Source organism: Theropithecus gelada, chromosome 1 (genome assembly GCF_003255815.1).
Source record: "Theropithecus gelada isolate Dixy chromosome 1, Tgel_1.0, whole genome shotgun sequence".
In the NCBI taxonomy this organism is placed as follows: domain Eukaryota; kingdom Metazoa; phylum Chordata; class Mammalia; order Primates; family Cercopithecidae; genus Theropithecus; species Theropithecus gelada.
In genome coordinates, this window is record NC_037668.1 from 5,802,509 (window position 1) to 5,821,474 (window position 18,966).

Consider the following 18,966-nt stretch of genomic DNA (forward strand, 5'->3'; position numbering starts at 1 on the left):
GATTTTATATCCTGAGACTTTGCTGAAGTTGCTTATCAGTTTAAGGAGTTTTTGGGCTGAGAAGATGAGGTTTTCTAAATATACAACCATGTCATCTGCAAACAGAGACAAATTGACTTCCTCTCTTCCTGTTTGAATACCCTTTATTTCTTTCTCTTGCCTGATTGCCCTGGCCAGAACTTCCAATACTATATTGAATAGAAGTGGTGAGAGAGGGCATCCTTGTCTTGTGCCAGTTTTCAAAGGGAATGCTTCCAGTTTTTGCCCATTCAGTATGATATTGGCTGTGGGTTTATCATAAATAGCTCTTAATATTTTGAGATACATTCCATCAGTGCCCAGTTTATTAAGAGTTTTTAGCATGAAGGTGTGTTGAATTTTATTGAAGGCCTTTTCTGCATCTATTGAGATAATCGTGGTTTTTGTCATTGGTTCTGTTTATGTGATGGATTACGTTTATTGATTTGCGTATGTTGAACCAGCGTTGCATCCCAGGGATGAAGCCAACTGGATCGTGGTGGATAAGCTTTTCGATGTGCTGCTGGATTCAGTTTGCCAGTATTTTATTGAGGATTTTCGCATCGATGTTCATCAGGGATATTGGCCTGAAACTTTTTTGTTGTTGTATCTCAGCCAGGTTTTGGTATCAGGAAGATGCTGGCCTCATAAAATGAGTTAGGGAGGAGTCCCTCTTTTTCTATTGTTTGGAATACTTTCAAAAGGAATGGTAGCAGCTCCTCTTTGTACCTCTGGTAGAATTCGGGTGTAAATCCCTCTGATCCTGGGCTTTTTTTGGTTGGTAGGCTATTAATTACTCCCTCAATTTCAGAACTTGTTATTGGTCTATTCAGGAATTCGACTTCTTCCTGGTTTAGTCTTGGGAGGGTGTATGTGTCCAGGAATTTATCCATTTCTTCTAGATGTTTTAGTTGTTTTTTTTTTTTTGTACAGAGGCGTTTATAGTATTATCTAATGGTAGTTTGTACTTCTGTGGGATCAGTGGTGATATTCCCTTTATCATTTTTATTGTGTTTATTTGATTCTTCTCTCTTTTTTTCTATTTTATTCTGGCTAGTGGTCTGTTTTGTTAGTCTTTTCAAAAAAACAGCTCCTGGATTCATTGATTTTTTGGAGGGTGTTTCATATCTCTATAATCTTCAGTTCTGCTTTGATCTTGGTTATTTCTTCTGTTCTGCTAGCTTTTTTTTTTTTTTTAATCCAGAGTCTTGCTCTGTCACCCAGCCTGGAGTGCAGTGGCATGATCTCGGCTCACTGCAAGCTCTGCCTCCCGGGTTCACGCCATTCTCCTGCCTCAGCCTCCCAAGTAGCTGGGACTACAGGCGCCCGCCACCATGCCCAGCTAATTTTTTGTATTTTTAGTAGAGATGGGGTTTCACCACGTAAGCCAGGATGGTCTCAATTTCCTGACCTCGTGATCCGCCCCCATTGACCTCCCAAAGTGCTGGGATTATAGGCGTGAACCACCACGCCCGGCCCTGTTCTGCTAACTTTTGAATTTGTTTGCTGTTGCTTCTCTGGTTCTTTTAATTGTGATATTAGGGTGTCTATTTTAGATCTTTCCCATTTTCTGATGTGGGCATTCAGTGCTATAAGCTTCCATCTAAACACTGCTTTAGCTGTGTCCCAGAGATTCTGGTACATTGTATCTTTGTTCTTATTGATTTCGAAGAACTTATTTATTTCTTCCTTAATTTTGTTATTTACCCATTAGTCATTCAGGAGCAAGTTGTTGAGTTTCCAAGTAGTTGTGCGGTTTTGAGTGAGTTTCTTAATCCTGAGTTTTAATTTGATTGCACTGTGGTCCGAGAGAATGTTTGTTATGATTTCCGTTCTTTTGCATTTGCTGAGGAATGTTTTACTTCCAATTATGTGGTTGATTTTAGAATAAGTGCTATGTGGCACTGAGAAGAATGTATATTCTGTTGATTTGGGGGGAAGGGTTCAGTAGATGTCTATTAGGTCTACTTGGTCCAGAGCTGAGTTCAAGTCCTGAATATCCTTGTTAATTTTCTGTCCCATTGATCTGCCTAATATTGACAGTGGGGTGTTAAAGTCTCCCAGTATTATTGTGTGGGAATCTAAGTCTTTTTGTAGGTCTCTGAGAACTTGCTTTATGAATCTGAGTGCTCCTCTGTTGGGGTGCATGTATATTTGGGATAGTTAGCTCTTGTTGCGTTGATCCCTTTACCATTATGTAATGCCCTTCTTTGTCTCTTTTGATCTTTGTTGGCTTTAAGTCTGTTTTATCAGAGACTAGGATTGCAACCCCTGCTTTTTTTGGGGCGGGGTGGGGGCTTTCCATTTGCTTGGTAGATATTCCTCTATCCCTTTATTTTGAGCCCATGTGTGTCTTTGCACATGAGATGGGTCTTCTGAATACAGCACACCAAAAAGTCTTGACTCTTTTATCCAATTTGCCAGTCTGTGTCTTTTAACTGAGGCATTCAGCCCATTTACATTTAAGGTTAATATTGTTGTGTATTAATTGTGTCCTGTCCTCATGATGCTAGCTGGTTATTTTGCACATTAGTTGATGCAGTTTCTTCATGGGGTTGTTGGTCTTTATATTTTGGTATGTCTTTGCAGTGGCTGGTACCAGTTTTTCCTTTCCATATTTAGTGCTTCCTTCAGGAGTAAGGCAGGTCTGTTGGTGACAGAATCCCTCAGCATTTGCTTGTCTGTAAAGGATTTTATTTCTCCCTCGCTTATGAAGCTTAGTTTGGATAGATTTGAAATTCTGGGTTGAAAATCCTTTTCTTTAAGAATGTTGAATATTGGCCCCCCACCCTCTTCTGGCTTGTAGGGTTTCTGCAGAGAGATCTGCTGTGAGTCTGATGGGCTTCCCTTTGTAAGTAATCTGACCTTTCTCTTTGGCTGCCCTTAACATTTTTTCCTTTGTTTCAACCTTGGAGAATCTGACGATCTTGTGTCTTGTGATTGCTTTTCCCAAGGAGTATCTTAGTGGTGGTCTCTGTTTTTCCTGAATCTGAATGTTGGCCTGTCTTGCCAGGTTGGGGAAGTTCTCCTGGATAATATCCTGAAGTGTGTATTCCACCTTGGTCCCATTCTCCCTGTCACTTTCAGGTACACCAATCAATCATAGGTTTGGCCTTTTCACATAGTCTTATATTTCTTGGAAGCTTTGTTCCTTTTCATTCTTTTTTCTCTGTTTTCGTCTTTAAGCTTTATTTCATTGAGTTGATCTTCAATCTCTGATATCCTTTCTTCCACTTGATCAATTTGGCTATTGATACTTGGTGTATGCTTCACAAAGTTCTCATGCTGTGTTTTTTAACTCCATCAGGTCATTTATGTTTTTCTCTAGTTAGCAGTTCCTGTAACCTTTTATCAAGGTTCTTAGCTTCCTTGCATTGGGTTAGAACATGCCCCTTTGTCTCAGAGGAGTTTGTTATTACCCACCTCCTGAAGCTTACTTCTCTCAATTCATCAAACTCATTCTCTGTCCAGTTTTGTGCCCTTGTCAGAGAGGAGTTGTGATCATTTGGAGGAGAAGAAGCATTCTGGTTTTTGGAATTTTCAGCATTTTTGTGCTGGTTTTTCCTTATCTTTGTGGATTTATCTACCTTTGATCTTCAACGCTGATGGCCTTTGGATGGGGTTTTTGTGTGAGCATCCTTTTGGTTAATGTTGATGTTATTGCTTTCTGTTAGTTTTCCTTCTAATAGTCAGGCCCCTCTTCTGCAGGTCTGCTGGAGTTTGCTAGAGGTCCACTCCAGACCCTGTTTGCCTGGGTATCACCAGCAGAGGCTGCGGAACAGCAGATTGCTGCCTGCTCCTTCCTCGGGAAACTTTGTCCCAGAGGGGCACCTGCCTGATGCCAGCCAGAGCTCTCCTGTATGAGGTGTTTGTTGACACCTGCTGGGAGGTGTCTCCCAGTCAGGAGGCACGGGGGTCAGGGACCCACTTGAGGAGGCAGTCTGTCCCATAGCAGAGCTCGAGCACTGTGCTAGGAGATCTGCTACTGTCTTCAGAGCCGGCAGGCAGGAACATTTAAGTCTGCTGAAGCTGCGCCCATAGCTGCCCCTTTCCCCAGCTGCTCTGTCCCAGGGAGATGGGAGTTTTATCTATAAGCCCCTGACTGGGGCTGCTGCCTTTCTTTCAGAGATGCCCTGCCCAGTGAGGAGGAATCCAGAGAGGCAGTCTGGCCACAGCCGCTTTGCTGTGCTGCAGTGAGTTCTGCACAGTCCAAACTTCCTGGGGGCTTCCTTAACACTCTGAGGGGAAAAACCACCTACTCAAGTCTCTGCAATGGTGGATGCCCCTCCCCTCACCAAGCTCGATCATTCCAGGTCAACTTCAGACTGCTGTGCCGGCAGCAAGAATTTCAAGCCAGTGGTTCTTAGCTTGCTGGGCTCTGTGGGAGTGGGACCCACTGACCAAGACCACTTGGCTCCCTGGCTTCAGCCCCCTTTGTGGGGAAGTGAACAGTTCTGTCTCACTGGGGTACAAAAAAAAAAGCTCCTGCAGCTAGCTCAGTGTCTGGCCAAATAGCCACCTAGTTTTGTGCTTGAAACCCAGGACCCTGTTGGTGTAGGCACACGAGGGAATCTCCTGGTCTGCGGGTTGCAAAAACATGGGAAAAGCGTAATATTTGGGCCAGATAGCACAGTCCCCCATGGCTTCCCTTGGCTAGGGGAGGGAGTTCCCAGGCTCCTTGTGCTTCCTGGGTGAGACAATGCCCCACCCTGCTTCTACTCACCCTCCATGGTCTGCACCCACTGTCTAACTAGTCCTAATGAGATGAACTGGGTACCTCAGTTGGAAATCCAGAAATCACCCACCTTCTGTGTTAGTCTCACTGGGAGCTGCAGACTAGAGCTGTTCCTATTTGGGCATCTTGCCAGCTCCCACAAATCAATTTTAAAGACATAAACCCAACAGAGAAATGGGGAAAGACTTGAATAACCACTTCACAACAGAGGAAATCTATATGGCTGCTAAATGTATTAAAAAGAATGTTTAATCTCATAAAACAATTGCATATTAAATATACAGTGAGGTGACTTTACACACCCAGGATATTGGATAAAGTTTAAAAGCCTCATGATAAGTATTGGTGTGGACAGAAGAGGATGCATGTTATGTGATTCCATTCATATGAGGTTGCAAAAGTGGCAAAGCTAAGCTATGTTGCTTTAAAATGCACTATTTAGTTGGTACAATCATCAAAAAGGAAAGGAAATCATCATCACAGATGTCAAGATGATAGTCACTTTTGAGGAGAGATTTATCATCAGAGACACCCAAGAAGGTTTTTGAGGTCCTGGTAATGTTCTGTTTCTTTGCTTGGGTTGATTTGCTTATAACTAAACAGAAAGGGTAAATGAGTTATGTCAAATGTTATTCATAGGTAAATTAAGATGAGGGTAAGACTTGGCCATTGAGTTCAGCAGAGTGGAGACTGTTGTTGAAACAGCACTTTGTCTCAGTGAATGGTTGGGGAAAAGATGGTATTTGAATAGGCTCAAGAGACGGTGAGAGGAGAATTGGAGACTGTATGGCTCCAAAGAACTCTTCCTCTTCCTGGAGGAATTTTTGTGTATAAAGGAGAACTGTGGTGAGAACTGGGGGTGAGTGGGGATGTAGAAAGCTTTATATAAAATATATAGTATTAGGAGAATATAAAGATAAATTTTATGGAATGCCAAAAGCAATGGGGTAAAGGAAGGAAGATAACTTTATGTGTATTGGGTTGTATGGTTTTGTGAGGGGAGTTAAAATTTATAATACTTTGTAAAGAGAATTAACATTAAAACTATTTTCTAGTCTTAGAAATATATGGTAGAATTACACATAACATTCATATCTGTCAGTGAAAAGAATCATGGACAACATCCTGCTCAACGCCACTTTGCAGAAAGAGAAAGGCAAAAGAGATTAAGTACTTGATCTAAATTGTGCATTAATAATAATCCCAGACCAAAACAGAGTTCCTCCTGCCCCTTGGATCAGTGCTGTTTTTATAGTATTATCTATAATATGGCTTGCTTTTTAAATTGTTTTTTAGTCATTATATTTTATTTTTTATTTTTTTTTTATTTTTTTTTTATTTTTTATTTTTTATTTTTTGAGACGGAGTCTCGCTGTGTCGCCCAGGCTGGAGTGCAGTGGCCGGATCTCAGCTCACTGCAAGCTCCGCCTCCCGGGTTTTTACGCCATTCTCCTGCCTCAGCCTCCCGAGTAGCCGGGACTACAGGCGCCTGCCACCTCGCCCGGCTAGTTTTTCGTATTTTTTAGTAGAGATGGGGTTTCACCGTGTTAGCCAGGATGGTCTCGAACTCCTGACCTCGTGATCCGCCCGTCTCGGCCTCCCAAAGTGCTGGGATTACAGGCTTGAGCCACCGCGCCCGGCCGAGTCATTATATTTTATAGTAGAGTTTATTTGGATATCTCAGTTAGCCTTTGCTGTATAACAGACTACCCCAAAACTTAGTGACTTAAAATAGTGGTGTGTATTTCTCATGATTTCATGAGTTGGGCTCAGTTGGGACCATTCATGTGGCTATAGTCATTGACAGCTCAACTGGAGCTGAACGGGTTAAGATGGTCTAATTCATGTATCTGGGGCCTTGCTGCTTTTTGTTGGCTTGGGCTCTCTTATCATTCAGTAGTCTAGCCTGGACTTCCTTGCATGGTAGCAGGAGCGTTCCAAGAGGGTGAAGATGGAAGTCTAGATCCCTAAACTTGGACAGCATCACAGCCTTCACATTAAATTAATCACAGCATATCATCAATCCAGTCCAAATTCAAGGGATGAGGCAACAGGCCCCACCTCTTAGGAGGTGTAAAATATCATCATCATATTTTTTCCATCTGTCATAGATAATTACAAATGATAATTTTAATCATTGAATTTACTTTTTTTTTTTTTTAAAGAGGAAGGCTTTGTAAAATGTGTTGTTATAGAATCTGGATTTTATACCAAGGATCATGGGAAGCCATTGATGGATTTAGAGAGATTTTCTTTGTTTCTTCAGACTGTGTTTTAGAAAGTCACTGACTGCAGTTTGGCGGGATAATTGGAGTGTAGCTGGGAAGAGGTAAAGGTTGACCTGGGAGTACCAACAATACAAGTCCTAGATAATGATATGAATTCAGTGATTATGGGAATGAAAAGAAGTATTTAGAGATACTTATGAGGTAGATTTGGTGACTGGATGTGGAGTAGAGGGAGGAGCCCAAGACGACTGACTCAGATTTCCTACCTGGAGTGCTATTACTGAATAGGAGCCTAAGTGGAGAAACAGGTTTAAGAAGGAAAGTGTTCTTGTCCTAGACTTGCAGCCAAATCCCAGACTCTATTCCCAGTGAGAATCCTGGATCTCTTTGTATTACGTAGTGTTTGAAATGACATTTCATAAAAGTGACTCTTGTTTAGTAAAATGTAGCAATGCTGCCATAACCTGAATTTGTACCTTGAAGCTGAAAGAAAGTTTGTACTTTAGCATTTAGTGATCTGTTACTGCAGTTAATTTTATGAAACAATTTACTTACTTAATTTTTTAAAATTACTTGAAGAAAATAAAAGCTAAGAAGCCATATGTGAATACCTATCTTAAGCATTTTATTCACTTGTAAAGTAACTTTATAACCAGTGTTTGTCCAAGTTTTAAAAATAAAGTTCATTAAAATAACTTATAAAAATTATTATTTTTTTGTCTTTCATGACTCTAGTAAGTAGAATGTTTACATTTATGCTAGAGATGAAAAAAATACGTAGGATAACTACTTTAAAATAAGTATATCTTTTGCCAGGTGTGCACATATATCAAAACATGTTATATGCTATAAATGTATACAATTTTATCTGTGAATTTTACCTTAATAAAGTTGGGGCAGGGGAATGACGTATCTCTAAAGTGTTCTCTATAGATGAAATATTCTATTACTTTGAATATTTTGGAAGTTTAAAAGTAGTTTACAACCTACTTTTTTTTTTCTTTTTTCTTAGGCACTACAAGGGCCCCCAGGGATGGGGAAGTACCAGGAGTGGATTATAATTTCATTTCCGTTGAACAGTTCAAAGCACTGGAAGAGAGTGGAGCATTGTTAGAAAGTGGAACATATGATGGTATGTCCCCAAATAACACCACCACCCCCCACCCAAAAAAACTATCTAAACGACTGGAATTATTTCAGAGGGAATTTGACTAGCAAAGTACCACTTTTTGAAAAAGTTTTTTCTGCTCTGTTTTCGGGAAAATGTTCTTTTAATGGAGAGATTTGTAATTTACTAATTACAAATGGGATTAAATAATAAACCAAAAAAGTCTGTCATATTTTAAAGTTGATTGTGAACAATGTACTAAAAATCAGTCAAACTGGCCAGTTTATATATTTCATAGTAATTCACATTCATCATGTGAACTCAATGAGTATTTGTTGATTGCTTTCTATTTGTGGTTGGGAATTCAAAATCTGAACTCTTAAAAAACTTATATGTACCTTGACTATCCTGGACAAAAGAGAGTATAAAATATGGGGAGAAAACAACAAAAACAGAATAATTGGTTTTCTTTTCATTTCTGTTTCCTCTACCCACTTGATTCCATTGATACTTGATATTTGAGATCAATTTCCATTTTTAAATGATTCTGTTAGATCTATTTTTCCCCTTATGTAGCATACTTTTCCCTGGCAAGCTTATCCACTTCCATAGCACCTATGCTATGGTCCATCATTGCTTTTTCATACTATTATAATTGCCTCTTTACAAGCTCTGTGATAGTAATGGTCATGTCTTTCATACTTGATATTATCTTCAGTGCCTAAAGATAGTGTTCAAAAAATATCTAACCTGGAATTCAGCATATTCAAATATGCATTTGTGTTCTATCCAAAAGAGTAATTCTTCATCATTTCTCTCTTTAGCAGCACCATGATCTCAGAACAGTGAAATCATTATTTACTTTCTCCTTTTTCTCACATTTCACATCCATTTGCCAAATCTCATCATTCTTCTTTTGTAGCTGCATTCACAATGCTCTTCTTTCACCTTCACCACCTCGTTGTAGGCCTACTAGAAGAGCTCATGTGTGGACTGTTGCTGTTGATCTCATTTATTCCAATTTCTTCCACCCTGCCCATTGCTACCATGCTAGTCTTCAAGAGCAGCTCTATCATGTCTCTCCTATGCAGAACCTTCAATGATTTCCTTTCATCTGCTAAGTTTAACCTAACTACCTTTTCTGGGCTTAGCACTCATGACTCATTCGTTTGTTCATTCGTTTTATCCTGTTTTATTCATTAAACAATAATTTATTAAGTACCTACTATGTGCTAAGCTCTATAAGAGGATCTAGGAATACTGCGATGAACAAGGTTAAAGTGCTTTTGAAGTTTTGTTTTTTGTTTTTTTTTTTAAAAGAAGCCCTCTCCCCTTAAATGATGAAGATATTCTACATTTTGTTCCATTAAATATAAGAGCTTGGTATGGACGAAGTGGCATATTATATATTATTTATTGCTGTGTGCTCAATTCAAAGAAAATGCATCATTTCATTTCACATTCAGAGATTGGCAACAATTTTACAGTCTGATAATTGAAAGAAATGGAAACTCCCATACATTGCTGGTGAGAATATAAAATAGTATAATCCTTTTGGAGAACATTGTGGCAGTGGCTAGTAAATTTGAAGATATACATAACTCTGACCCAGCAATGCTCCCCTCTAGACATCTACTCAGGAAAAACCGTTGTGCATATGCATGTATAGACACGTATGGGAATATTTGTTATAGTGTGAAACAGTGACAGAATGGAAACAACTCTCCTTTAGTAGAATGAATAACATACATTTAATTTGTTCATAAAAATGGACTGCTATAGAACAGTTCAATGCACTAGATTTATAGGTATGAACATTAATAAGTGTTAAGAGGCATAAAAAGTATAAAATTGTATAAAGGTATAAAATTGTATAAAAAGTTACAAAACGATATTTATATTATACTATTTATGAAAAAATATGTGAAATGTTAGGAAAGTATTCTCTGAAGCTTTTATGAAAACAATAGTGTTTACATGTTATAGATGCATATATACATATCTTAAATGTATATTCAGGAGGAAAGACACATACCAACTTCAGGACAGCTCAGGGAGGGAGTGGCTATACGGACAGGAAGTTAGAGCTTTAATTGTAGATGTGACCATGTATATATATCCTTAAAGAGAAAAAAAAGGGAGATTTGAAGGCAATCTAGCAATAATATCTAGATGATGTGTATATAAATAAATTGATACATGTACACATATTTATGTAAGTAAATTTTATACATAGATATTTCTAATACTATTCTGATACTACAGTCTGTAATTTTATATATATTTGAAATATTGAATAGTTGGCAGTTCTATAAAAATGAAAAAGCCTTCAGAAAATAAAAAAACTTCAAAACAGCTCTAAAACAATGAAAAACTTTCTCTGTCAGTAATTATAGTTAGAGTTCACAACCCTTGGAATTGTATACTGTATCTGAAAACTTGATATTTACCAATAACTCAAGAAAAATAGATCTAATTTATTTATAAACAATGCTAGTTTTCTTTTTTAATCTAAGCCCTGTAATTATCTTTTTTAACAAGGAAACTGCCCCAAATTATTATGAAATCCTAAAATCTTTTCAGTAATTATGGATGGCAGTCATCATATCCAGCATTTTTATATTTTCCCCTTAGAAAAAGGTTAAACTTTCTCAAGTTAGATAATAATTACCAAGAATTCTCAGTAAGATGTGTTTCTAGTAATACTACTACCTTATTTAGAAAAAGTGGACTTTTTATTTCTGTCATGGTATATCCAGTTTCCTTGATACTGTGATTAATAGGCATAATTCAGGAAAAAGAGAGACCCTCGAACCTCCTAATCCCCAGCCAAATCTCTGTTTGATGTATTTCTGTGCCGGCTACCCCAGAGAAGCGTGACTGGCTTTTTCATTGGTTCTTTGCTTTACTTCCGAGCTAGAAAGTTTGCAGAAAGTTTAGTCTGTTTTCATACAAATCTTTGCATCCATCTGTACGATTGGAGTAACTCCATTTCAAATATGGATTTGGAAACAAGGGAGTAGGTGAGTAGGGAGAGACAGGATGTCGCTGAAAAGTTTTTTAGTTTGATTTTATTGTTTTGTCTTCATTATTTTAATGACAATTCCTGCTGAAAGTCAAACTTCCAAAGAATTCATGTTAAATGTTTTCCCCCTCAAAACATGCACAATTTAAGGTAAACTATGTAATATCTAGATTTGTTTCAGCATTATGGGGAAGAACCTATGCTACTTTCCGTCTAGGAAAAAACAGTCAATTATCTACCTTATTAATTTACGTTAGGTGAATGAGCATCTTAATTACTTCCTTAGGAGCCGAAGAATTTGATTAGAAAATATGAATTTAGAAGAATCATGAGTATTTTACTCTCTCATCATATATATATTTCTCTAACATTAGCATAATGATTAATAGAATGTCAAAAGTAGTAGGAACCACAAGCTGTTAATGTTGGCTTGACCTGTTGAGTGCTTTCCCATATTATTTGGCGGCCTAGTAGGAACTGCATGACAAATTGAGAAGATACTCAATTGTTTTCATTCTTTTCTGGAACATTTATTTTTACTGCAAAAATTACAGATTCTCAAGAGAAAATTAAAGTATTTCTTGCTTTCCTGAGAGTAAGCCAATACTGAATGATCCTGCTAATGTCTCTATTTGTTCAATAAATTGTCAGATAAAATAATAGAATGCTCAGAAAAACTTTTAAAAATTACCCTTATATAAACATCCTACATTTTTATCTGACCTGGTTAGTTCTTAGCTTAACCTTTACCCACTTACTTCCTCATTTTACCAAAATAGTTCATTATGTTACACATTAGAACAAAATTATTTCAGTTAGTTTTATCCTCATTTACCCCCACCTTTTATGCCAATTAGTCTTACATGACAGCATCAATGCATTTAAATTCACAAATTGTGTCCTAATTCAGAACCCATGTAAGGCAATCCCTGTAGGAATGAATAATCTACATACATACAGTCAATTTCCTGGCCTTAAACAAATAGTATGAAAATACTAGATAATATATGGTGAAGAGCACTTGAGAAATTAGTTCTTTCCCCTATTTCTGCTCTCTCCTAAGATGAGTGCTTTGGCCTCCTTTTGGCCAATCGTAGATATTTTAATTTTTTTTAATTTACTTTTTATTTTTTTGAGGCAGAGTCTTACTCTGTCACCCAGGCTGGAGTGTAGTGGCACAATCTCAGCTCACTGGAACCTCTGCTTCCTAGATTCAAATGATTTTCCTGCCTCAGTCTCCTGTGTAACTGGGATTCACAGGCATGTGCCACCTTACCTGGCTAATTTTTGTATTTTTAGTAGAGTTGGGTTTCGCCACGTTGGCCAAGCTGATCTCAAACTCTTGACCTCAAATGATTCGCCCGTCTCAGCCTCCCAAAGTGCTGGGATTACAAGTGTGAGCCACCGTGCCCAGCCCTTTGGTAGATATTTCAAAACTCCTTTGTGAAAAACAGGGCAGAGACATACACTAAGTCAAATTGCTCTGACTCTCACTTAAACATTAGTAATTTCAGCTGCTATTTTACTCACTTCAGGAAACTTCTATGGAACTCCCAAGCCTCCAGCAGAACCCAGCCCTTTTCAGCCAGATCCAGTTGATCAAGTCCTCTTTGATAATGAGTTTGATGCAGAATCTCAAAGAAAACGAACTACATCTGTCAGCAAGATGGAAAGAATGGATAGCTCTCTTCCTGAAGAGGAAGAAGATGAGGACAAGGAAGCTATTAATGGCAGTGGAAACGCAGGTTTGTAATAGATGAACAACTTTTAACTGATCTTCTAGATTGATTTTACTATTACATTGAATTAAAACCACTAAAATTTTCTACAAAGCATATGAAGAGCAAGTGATGGGATTTTAATTTTTTTGTAAAGGTTGTATGTGGAACAAAGTGTATTTCTGTAGACCATCCTATAAGCTAAAGTGAATTTTTCCAATTTGGATAAATTAATGATAAGCTATCATTAGTAATAAAATATATGCAATTACCCTGCTGTTTAAAATACTTGAGATTTGCCTCTGATGTTGCAATATGGGAATCTTGTTGGTCTATGTCTTCCTTTATAGGATGTAAACAATATATGGATGTTTTAGAATGTAGACTTCAGCCTAAACAAAGTAAATAGGGTTTGAAAGTGTGCTGGTAAAAATTATCTAAAAGGTTGGTTTATAATATTTTGAATTTAAATTTTAGATTCACTCAAATTTTCAAATATGAGTCCCTTCATTAAACGTAAAACCAGCAGAAATTCAGTGGGGAAGAATCTGCTCATTTTGAGTAGCGCTAATTAATGTGGTGATTGCTTAGAGGGTTATTAGACTTGTAACTGAGAGTATAACTAGGAAACCATAAAATCATAGCTGAGCTTATTCAATGGTACCCATTGCAAAAATTCCATTCAGAACACTAGAATGTAAACTTCAGAGGGCTGAAGTTTTGCTTTTTTTGTTTACTGTTCTGTCTCTTCCATCAAAAACAGTGCCTGGCATGTAATAGGAACTAAAATCCTCAAATTTGCAGAACACATGTCCTTATCATTTTCCCAAAGCACCCTTATCTTTTTCTTCATCAATTATTAAAATTTGATATGTATATGAATGTATTAAACAATGAGTTAATACATTCATTGTTTATGTCCCACTCCAGAGTGTGAGTTCGGTTTTATAGTCCTAACTTTTTACGTAGTTATGCCACATAGTGTGTTTAATGTTAAATGGATTACCCCAATGTATTTAAATGTGAATACTAAAAACAGGTTTTAAAAGGTTTAGGTGAATTCACATCTAATTTTTAGGAGCTACGAAGGGGAGTCATCACACCGTTGAGCCTTTTAATGTTGATACCAGCTCTGCTATCCCACAAAATTAAGTCTGTTAACATTTAAAAATGCTAAACAGCAGGATTGGAGACCATGAATCTTTCCCAATATAGGAATTTATATGTTCTTGATTTAAGGGAAAAGAAAATGTTGTTTTTTTACTTCCTAATACAGAGCCTTTAAGTGATCATTGCAGTTCTTTTAGAGGTAAACTTGTTTGTAATCTCTATAGTTTATGCTTCATGTAAGTCACTTGTTAAACTGACGTTATATACTCTTTGATATTAATATTTAAAGGGAATATATCCAAGGGTGTGTGGGAGGCAGTTCGTATACTACCTCTTATGTATAGATACCATAGGACACTTACATTGAATTACATATTTCTTTGTAATAGAAAATATATAGGACATTTAAGTGAAAAAATACAAAGCACCTGCCTACAAACAGAATTCACCTTCTGAATAAGTATGAACTGCAGTTGTTAGTTAACTAATCAAAGTTGGGGAAATGTGCTTTGTGTATTGCTTTTGTTGTTCTTTGTTTCTTTGTTTGGTTGGTTGGTTGTTTTGAGACAGAGTCTCCCTCAGTTGCTCAAGCAGGAGTGCAGTGGTGCGACCTTGGCTCACTGCAGTCTGTCTCCCGGGCTCAAGCAATTCTCATGTCTCAGCCTCCTAAGTAGCTGGGATTACAGGCATGTGCCACCCTGCCCAGATAATTTTTGTATTTTCAGTAGAGACGGGGTTTCACCAAGTTGGCCAAGCTGATCTCGAACTCCTGGCCTCTGGTGATCCACCTGCCTTGGCCTCCCAGAGTGCTGGGATTACAGGCGTGAGCCACCGTGCCTGGCCTGTGTATCGTTTTTGAATCCCTGCCTTGAAAAATTAGAAAATTGTTTGGGAGCAGAAATTAGGAGAAGTTAGGTAGAGGTTTATTTGTGCACACCAGTATGTTTATTATTTTATATCTTACTGAAGAAATAACCCAAAAGAATGCTAAAATGGCCTTGTACAATAATATATGTTATGTAATAATTATAATTTTTTTCTAAGAAATGGTTTTATATAAAGAACATCTTCACAAGTCATTGGCTATTAAGCAAACTCCTTTATTCAATCACTTGGAACTTTATTAAGAAAAATATTATAGATTATATACTTGCTTTTGCTTTTCTCCAACATGGTTAGTTGCCAAGAATGTAACTCCTTTCCTGGTTGATTTATACATTAGGTACCTTTTGATTTCTGTCATTTTTTCTGCATAGAAAATAAATCATGTGCTTGATTCATTTATTTATTCAACAAGTATGTAGTGAGCACTTACTAGAATACTAAATGCCATTGTGCTAAATGCTAGAAATAAAGCAGTGAGCAAAACGGACAAAAACCTGTCATGAACTATACTTTCTGGTGGGAGAGACAGAACTTGCCAACTTAAATGAATAACATACATAGTGTGTTAGATGGTGCTACAGAGAAAAACAAAGCAGAGCAGGAGGTGGTAAGATATGGTGGTCAAGGTTTGCAATTTTAGATAGTGTGGAAGAAAAGACTTGAAAGAATCGAGTGAGTAAACTCAGGATATCTGGGAGAAGAGCATTCTGGACAGACAGAACTGGAGGTACAAATGCCCGGAGATGGAAACATACCTAGAATATTCAGTCAATAGCAAGGAAACCAGAGTGGTTGGATACAATGTGGACAATGCATTCTATTGGAGTGATTGGATCTGGGTGATGGAGGGAAATAGAATAGAATAGTAACCAGTAAGATCATTTAGATAATGATGGGTATGAAGAGGGAGGAATGCATATCATACAGGATCTTGTAGGTCATTGGAAGAATTTTAGTTTTTATTCTGAAATGAGAAACCATTTGGGATTTTGATTCAAAGAGTAACATGGTACAACAGTTTTTAACAGGCTTATTCTGACTACTGTATTGCGAATAGGCAAAAGGAGGACATGGGCAAAATAGGGATACCAGTTAGGAGGTTACTGAATGTGCAAGGAAGAAAGTGATCAGATGCTGCTGATAACTCAAGTAGGATGGAACTGAGGAATGATCATTGGATATAGCAATGTAGAGGTTATTGCTGACCTCGATAAGAATAGTTTAATGATAGGAATTTAAAAGCCTTGTTGGAGTGAGGTCCAGAGGAACTGGAAGAGCGGAAGAGGAAGTAGCAAATATAAACTATTTCAAGGTGGTTTGGTGTAAAGAGGAGAGAAATACGTTGGCTGCCAAGGAGTAAAGACAATTAATTTCTTTTTTTTTTTTTGGAGACGGAGTCTCGCTCTGTCGCCCAGGCTGGAGTGCAGTGGTGCGATCTCGGCTCACTACAAGCTGCGCCTCCCACGTTCACGCCATTCTCCTGCCTCAGTCTCCCGAGTAGCTGGGACTACAGGCCCCCGCCACCATGCCCAGCTAATTTTTTTTGTATTTTTAGTAGAGACGGGGGTTTCACCGTGTTAGCCAGGATGGTCTCAATCTGCTGACCTCGTGATCTGCCCGCCTCAGCCTTCCAAAGTGCTGGTATTACAGGCGTGAGCCAGTGCACCCGGCCAGAGAATTATTTTCTTTTTACTGAACTGGGAACATGTTTTTATGTGGATGGATATGATCTAATAGATAAAGAAGATTGGTGATGCAGGAAGGAGAGTGAAAGAATTGCTGTAAGCAGAGAGGATGGGATATAGTTTATAATTGGAGGGTTAGCCATAGCTAGGAGTACATGCAGTTCTTCCATAGTAACAGATGGTGGAGTCAATGGGCACAGTTGCTGTGTAGATGTGATGGTGGGAGTTTGTGGAAGTTTTCTTATGCTTGCTTCTATTTTCTTAGTGAAATAAGACACAAGGTCATCAAATGAGATGAGGGATAAGGGAAAAGTAGTGGATGGTTTAAGGAGAAAGAAGGTATGAAATAATTATCTTGGAGAGTGTCAGAGTGAATCAACTAAAGAAATATGCTATGATCACCATGATCATTAAATGCCCACTTAAAGTTAGTGATCATGAATTTAAAGTAAACTTGTCAACATTGCCTGTATTCAGCTGCATATGCTGACATGGAGTAGGTGGAGAGTAGGATTTAAGCAGAGTTCTGATTTAGCCAGGCAGTATTACGAAGTAAGGTTAGGGCAAAGGAATCAGGAATATTTACAAGGGAATAATTATAATGGTTCATCATGGAATTTAAGTTCGGTTAGCAGGGCAATGGGGAAATGGGTAGAGGATAAAGAATAGTGAAAGGTAGTAAGTAGTAGTGCATGGTTAGATAAAGGATGGTTGGAGTTGAAATACTATAGAGAAGGATATGTCAGGATATATAAGATCTCTCTTAGATTCTCTGAATCTGGCCATTGCCTGCAATTTGAAGTTGTCGTAGTGATATCACATAGCATCGTTTAAGTTTTAGAAACAAATTTTAAGTATACGAATTGTGAACCCCCTAGACAGTACCCAAATTTTAGTATTCTTACCTACATTATGGGCCTTGGGACTCTAAAAGGATTTTAATATTACTAAACGGAATTATATTTAACAACAGGAACTCTATTGAGTGTAATTTTTAAAAATTACTATTATTTAAAGGCCAGTGTTAAATGTGTACAAAGCAGCTTAGTATAGCAGGTAAGAGCATGGACCACTTAGATTCAACTCATGGCTTTGCTGTTTATTGGCAGTGTAATTATGACTAAGTTAACCTCTCTGTGCCTTAGTTTTCTGAGTCTGTAAAACAGGGAGTTTAATAATGGATACTCACAGGGTTGCTGTGATGATTATGAGTTAATTTATAGAAAGCACTTAAAATAGAGCCTGACACATAAAAGGACTACATTAGTGCTGCTGTAGCTGCTGTGGCTTATTAGGATTTATACTGAATTAATTCTAGTGTTGTTTTTTGCTTCTTTCCCAGACTAGCATCAGAGGTGCTATACAGAGTTAGTTGTCAATGAGTAGGGGAAAAGAGTTGAATATGTTGGTTATTTTAAAATTTATAGCAGAATGTGGACATAATAGACAAGAAATTTGCAATATTTACGTATTTGGAATTTTTTTAGAAATGAAAGGTGCTGTTTGAAGAAAAATGTAACTTTACCTACTTTTCACACTGTTCTGTTTTGAACAATGGCAGAAAACAGAGAGAGGCATTCTGAGTCATCTGACTGGATGAAGACTGTTCCAAGTTACAACCAAACAAATAGCTCCATGGACTTTAGAAATTATATGATGAGAGATGAGACTCTGGAACCACTGCCCAAAAACTGGGAAATGGCCTACACTGACACAGGGATGATCTACTTCATTGAGTAAGCAAATGTCTCTATCTCTTCTAACATGCCCTAACACCTTGAGGATTGCCTAAGATTTTTTTAAACCCCATTTTGGACACAAACCTTTTTCAGAAGACTCATTTCTTTTTCTTTCTTTAAAAATAGTTTTCATAAAACTGACAGTTGATTTTTAATCTGATTTAATCTGACACTTCATTTTTATTTGACTTGGATAAAGGAATAGTGTATTTGACTTCTGGTTTTATAAGAGCAGGAGGATTAAAAACAGTTCATCACGAATGGTGAAAAATGTAAAGAATAAAGGGTATTTTGCTTTGCTTATTAAAAAACTTTTAGTTAGATTGTCCAGCTTAATGAGGATTTCAAGAATTGTCATCATGAGTAGGAACATATTATTATCTGAATTAAATATTTTCAGTCCTAGAGTTTGAGTTTGATGTGTTCAGGCAATATAGTTGAATGATGTAGGAAGAAAATATCACTTGATGTCAGAGTAATTGGTACAAACTTAAGTTCACAAAAAACACTACTTTTATGAGAAAGCACTATTAATATAGTATTTATAGAGATACTGATTACCACATGTATTAGATCAACCTAAAATTGTATGTTGTTTGTACTAGAGAATAATATTATGCAAATAATTATTGGAAGTTTTATCATGAAGAATTTTTATGTTCTCATGTAGGTGTAATTCTCATCTTAAAGTAATTTGCCCAGAGGTAGAATATTA

General features: G+C 37.5%; 1 protein-coding gene across 2 annotated transcripts in view; it reads left to right on the plus strand.

The window, feature by feature from the left end:
• Window positions 1–18,966, plus strand: part of MAGI3 (membrane associated guanylate kinase, WW and PDZ domain containing 3) — a 293,074-nt gene that overhangs the window by 185,300 nt on the left and 88,808 nt on the right. For both annotated transcript variants that reach the window (XM_025364094.1, XM_025364092.1), the window contains exons 3-5: window positions 7,994–8,113; window positions 12,650–12,859; window positions 18,074–18,248. In XM_025364094.1, coding sequence (XP_025219879.1) covers window positions 7,994–8,113; window positions 12,650–12,859; window positions 18,074–18,248 — 505 coding nt within the window. The remainder of the gene's footprint in view (window positions 1–7,993; window positions 8,114–12,649; window positions 12,860–18,073; window positions 18,249–18,966) is intronic.